Source organism: Protopterus annectens, chromosome 8.part1 (assembly GCF_019279795.1).
Source record: "Protopterus annectens isolate FY-2018-M chromosome 8.part1, PAN1.0, whole genome shotgun sequence".
NCBI lineage: Eukaryota > Metazoa > Chordata > Ceratodontiformes > Protopteridae > Protopterus > Protopterus annectens.
In genome coordinates, this window is record NC_056742.1 from 389066539 (window position 1) to 389072538 (window position 6000).

The 6000-nt window shown below is 40.4% G+C and overlaps 1 protein-coding gene across 1 annotated transcript in view; it reads right to left on the reverse strand.

The window, feature by feature from the left end:
* The window catches only part of LOC122810373 (mixed lineage kinase domain-like protein), a gene marked incomplete in the record, with an annotated part of 573260 nt that overhangs the window by 454942 nt on the left and 112318 nt on the right, over nt 1-6000 (reverse strand). Inside the window, 1 exon segment of the mRNA XM_044081960.1 lies at nt 5391-5846. Coding sequence (XP_043937895.1) covers nt 5391-5846 — 456 coding nt within the window.

Below are 6000 nucleotides of genomic sequence, written 5' to 3' on the forward strand. Positions count from 1 at the left end.
TACCTGTCAAGTTTCCTGGGAGCCAGAGGTAAAGTGTCTGGGGCCAGGCTAGATTCCATGAAGGCATCATCAACAATGTCCAGTACAGGAGGGATAGCTAAAGGTCTGTGTTGAGGTAGGAGTAGGAATACCCTAAGCCTCTTTTTGGAGTCGGAGTAATCCTGGCTTTCCCAGCGGAAATGCTCCCTAAGAGTATGCAAAGTTTCACCAAAAGAGAAATCTTCTGGTGGGGAAGGAGAGGGAATGGAGTCCTCTGCATCAAAATCCTCATAGGTTGTTGTGTCTTTCGGCTTTTCCCGGTTAGGAGTCGCCACAGCAGAACTCCGGTCCACTAATGATTGGCAGTAGATTTTTACGTGCCGAGTTGCCGGCCCTGATGCACAACCTTCAACGAAGGTACGCCCATTCACGATTGTCTCCACACAGAAGACGCTCTAGATAAAGGCAAATCCTGGTCATCAGAAGAAACAGAAATTTCAGAATCCTGATCTGAAGAATCAGAAGGAAAATCAGTTCTAGGCCTCTTAGAGGGAGATAGGTGGCTTCCCTGATTAGAGTAATAAGGTCTTCAGCCATTCTAATCATTTGTTTTTTTAGGCATAGGGTCCTGACTATGCAGTCTGGGCGTCGGTTTTCTAGGCGTGGATCGAGTTTTAGGCCTTGAAGAAGAAGATGGCGTCGGTTTGATATGCAAGTCAGTAGGCCTGAATACGCCCTCAGATGCTGGTTCCTGCACAGTGGCTCTGGACTCATCCAAGGTAGAGACATCCGCAGGTTCCATAGTCAAAGAAGCATCTCGTGGCATACTGGACTTTGGATGGGTCTCAGTAGAGGCCTGAGAATCTGAAGTAGTGGGTATCAGGAACTGCGAAAGCACCTCACTGAGTACCAGCGAACTGGCGACTAGCTTAACGGAAGCGTAGTCCGCAGCTTTGGACCTATGCGATCTGTCTCTGTCTTTATCTTTACATTTTTTTCAGAATGTCAGTAGTCGGGTGGCTTACTGAAACCATTTCTGGATAATTGAACCGAGTACCAAAATAGTTAGATGTGAAAATGAACTGACGATGAATAGCTCAAGGGTTGAATAAGACACAAAACTGACAGCGAGGGATGTCGTGGTCTGGGCCTAAGGAAGGAATGCAGTACAAATTAAAATCTTTATGAGGTATTTGCTTTCCACAAGAAACAATTGTTAACTTTTACTGACATCGATTTAGAGCAAGAAAAAGGATCCCAATGGGGTACTTAGCTTTTTCAACGACTTCGGATCTGAAACTCGAAAATGAAAATTTCAGGAGTCAGATGATCGGCACTTGCAAACTGCTTCTGCTTCAGGCACTGCACAGCAAGAAAGACTGATGTAATGGCATTGTCTGCATGCTTTATACCCCTGACTACCTGATGTCATGGAGGATGAGACAGCAACCAGTGCAGCACCCAAGACTTTGATAATCAGGCCGACTGAGGGCTACCTGCAAGCAGATAACCCAAATGTAATGACTGCAACAGTGAAACACGAAGAAAATCCATAGTTGTCTTAACCACAGGTGGGATACTCTGACTCTATCTGTGCTAGCCTTTTGCACCACTTTGGGAATAAGGGGATTGGAGAGGAAAGCATAAAGGAGCCCTCTTCTTAATGGAAGGATAAGGAATTCACTGCTCATGCTTCCTTGGGGATCTGGAAAAGACCCTTTACAGCTGCTAATTATTCTTTGACACAAAAATGTTTATTAGACAAAGACCCTATAACTGTCTTACAGTTTGAAAAGCTTTAGGTCCAGTCTCCATTTATGGTTCTAAGACCTGGTTTTGCTCAATTAGTCTGCCACTATGTTTGGTCTGATGGGTGCAGAAGTCTTGGAAGTGCAGAATCATTCTGGAAGCTACATCACAGGGTGTGGTAACCAGTCTGCATAGATGACAGGGGTGCACACTCCTTTGCTTATTTATATGTCACATAACTGAGGAGTTGTTTATTTAATATTCAAAGTCCATGGCTGACAGACAGCTCTGGACATTGTGAGGGCCGTCATCTGGGTGATTATCTGCTTTAGAGTGATATCTCTCTGACCATGTACTTTTAGGTGGACTGTAAATGCCCCCATCAGGCTAGGTGTGAAACATCTGTAGTTGGGGTATATATTCCTTTGAAAGCTACAAAGAGCATCTGTGATTATTCTAAGATGCTGAGGCAACCAGGAAAACTTGTTCTGATGGGAGGGATTATGGTAGTATTTTTGCAAAGGATGTTTGTGTTGCCTTCCTCTTTTTGGAGACAACACTGTATTTTTATCATATTATGAATTATGAATTAAAAGTTCATAGGTTCATATGTACTTAGTAAGCTACTGATCAGTGAGGATCTTTTGAAACCTATCCGTGCAGTTCCAAGAAATGTACAGCCCTTGTACTATACGTAAGAGTAACCCAGAGCCCTTGTATTTTAGCTATGACTAGCCCTGATTCCAGACATGTATGCAACCCCTGTCTGTAAAGGACAAAGTTACTAAAGCAGAGGTAAATTTGTGGGTTGCCATACATTCTTCCAGATTATGCTTGAGTAGAGTAAGAGACATCATTTATTTTATGTGGACAGGAAGATGATTTTCGAGAAGTGGTATACTCTGTGATACATATCTAACCCACCAACAATTCTGTTTTTGTTCTAGGTCCACTAATCAAGCAAACTCGTAAATGGTCTGCCTAGGCTGTGCGTTTGGATTTTTATATCACTGATCATTGATCACTGATATGCAGCCTTGCCAGGAGAATTATTAAGTTAAAGGCTGACACATAGCCATAATATTCCTAAGGATGCTGGACTAACAACCCAAGTCCACTGTACTACATCTGCCAAGAAAAGGCCATTTGAAAGGTTTTTGTCCCTTGTTTGGAACATTTTGCCTTTTTTCTGTAACCAGTAAGACCTCTAAGAAAATGTCTGTCTATTTAGGTGTCAGGCTTGATTTGGATAAATTCTGTGAGAACTCTAGATTGGTTAAGCCGATTAACTCCAGAGACATTTGACTGTTCTTCACGGAGGCTGCCTGAATTAAACACTCATCTAGATGATGATAAATATGGATTTTTCCCTTTAATGAGGTGGATAAACACAAAAACTAAGCATTTTGTAAGCTCTGTGGGTAGAATGGAAAAAACAAGCCAAGTATGCCAACACATAACAATTACTATGTTGCTACCATGCTGCAGAGAGCAATATCATTGTATCCATACCTAGTGACATGTTTTTCACTTTAAATGTTGTTTGAGTAAATTGAAAGATTCTGGGGGAATTCATTAAGGTTACCATGACAGATAGGGTTTATGTTAAATCAGTGAATGCTTAAAATAGCGAACACAGATTTATTGACCCTTTAAGAGTGAAAGCTGACAATTTCTAAGACACGGAACAGTGATTTTTTTTCCCAGGGGAAAAAAATCGCTGTTCCACAAAAAAAAAAAAAATGAAAAAGTTCAAAACACAAAATAAAGTGGGGGGCTTCGACCCCCAAACCCCCCTACTTAAATATATCAACTCGGAGATTGCACCATAGTGGAGGAAATGGCAAAGTCCTGAAAACGGCCCAGCGATTTTTTTCCCTGGGAAAAAAAATCGCTGTTCCATGTCTTTGGGGTTGTCAGATTTCACTCTTAAAGGGTCAATAAATAAGCATTCGCTGATTTAATATAGACCCAAGAGATACACCTGAAGTAAAGTTCTGAATGAATAGACAACAAAAGTACTGTGGTACAGCTGTCTGTGAACTCAGAAAGACTACCTCAAGGTATACACCTTATGATACCTTTTATGAATTCTCCATTCTGTATCTCAAATCACATTTTATCACTAGTTTCTTAATATTAGTCCAGTGGCAAGTTAAAAAAATAACTGAAGAAAATCTAAACTGTATCTCCACTTCTGGCCTTCAAAATGGAACATCTCTGTATTTTTTATCATATCATATACGTTCTTTAAAAAAAAAATCAGTTCTTAAAAAAACACTATTGTTGTGTTTCTCTACCAGTAGCACTAAATGAACACCACTTATATATTGCATTGCATAAACACTTACCTGAATGCACACATTCACAGTATATTACCCCAATGTTTCCACTAAATATTTTTACCATAAGATGATGTCTGCAGGAACAAGTGATGTTATATGATGGACTAGTTAAACTGGGGATAAAATTATTTTTAGACATGTCTGGTGTGTAACAGTAGCTGGCACAGATGGCAAAGCAAAATCACATAATTTCTGGATAAATCCAAATTCGCCACTAGTCAGACAGTGGCTATCATTGTAGCACTGTGCTTAATGAATACTCATTCCATAATGGCTACCCAGAGAGGTCTAGGATTACTCTTGCATGAAGTTACAGTAATAACTCTCTGAAGAATTACCCTTAGAGGGAATTAAAAATAATCCTGTTCTTTGACATAACTGTAATAGGGATGCTTCTGTTAATATCTGCCATACTTAATGTCTGCATGAAATGATACCTTCCCTTTCTCTGCAGTTCTAAGCATACCAAGTTCCAACATTCTATTTCCACTCTCAGTTAACTGACTTGGTCTGCATAAAAGCGTACCATTTCTGTGAATAAAGGTTTCTATCTAAATATATGACATTGTTAGCATATTATGTTTTCCGTAGTTTCACCTTTCCAACTTAATACATTTTTGAAAGAACTTAAGCACACTTTCTAGCAGCTATAAGAATTTAAAATGCATGACACAATGAGTGTCTTTTTACATTCCAAGTACAGAAACTGAGACACAATGTTATACTACACCACATCTTAGAGTGTACTGTTGTGATTTTAAAATGTCCGTAGGTTGTTAGGGAAAGGCTTTCCCTAGTGCAACGGTAGCAAATCTTTTGGGTTTGGTGTGTCAAAAGCCCCTGGCACAAAATAATTCAGTGCATTTCACATGAGCAATGAATGCAAAAGCAGTGTCTTTGGTAACTCTGGTGTTTGTGATGGCTGGCATGTCACCAAAAACGTTGTGGTGTGTGTCACCTTTGACACGTGTGTCATAGGTTCACCATCACTGCCCTAGTAATTTAAGATCATATCAGTCAGAGACACTGGGCCAGATTCCAAATGACCTGTTGTCAGTAAAAGTGATGTACACCAGTGTAAGCCTGCTCTGATTCCAAAAGATTTGTTCTTGTAGAAATAACATATTTCAGTGTAAGGCCTTTCTATAAACTGGCTTACACTTGAGGCCAGATTCCAAAAGACTTGCTCTCAGACTCACTTGAGAGCAAGTCTTTTGGAATCTGGCTCACTGTCTGGTAACAATACTAGAATACCCAATTAACTCTTATAGTCTGGATAATAATGATACTAGAAAATGCTGTTTTAGCAGCACATACCTTCATCTAGTTTGCGCAACAGTTCATCTTTGTCGAGTTGGCTGTCCTCCTCATCCTCATGGCTGATCTTTTTTTCTTCAAAAGCTTGCCGTAGCTGTTCTGCCTGGTCAACCTGTAAAATCAGTGACAGGGCTTGACTTGCATCATTCAAGCGTTCATTGATGTACTTAAAATCCTCCGCAGTATCATAAGCACGGAAGACTTTTTTGAGCCAGTCCCTTTTGGTATAGGCCTCAATGCAATCCCTGGCAGCCTCCATAGTCTCCTTCAATTCCTGCAGCACTTTGATAACATCATTTTCTTGCAGGTTCTGTTTCTGCAGCCTCTTCACAGGTTCCATCAGGTACTCGATCCGTAGTTTTAGGCGCTTGCATCGACTTCGATTGGCCTTCACCTCACTGACAAGAGAATATATGGCTTGTGCAAGAGTCAAGATTGGGTCTACATAATCCATGTCTGTAAACAAGTAACAGCAGAGAGTGAGAATTTTGTCTAACTTGTAATATCACCATCAAGAAATATTTGTACATATCTTTTTTTTTTTTTTTTTTGTATTTTTGTGCAGCAAACCAATCCTGGCAAGGTACAGGTTTGACTCCTGCCAATCTAC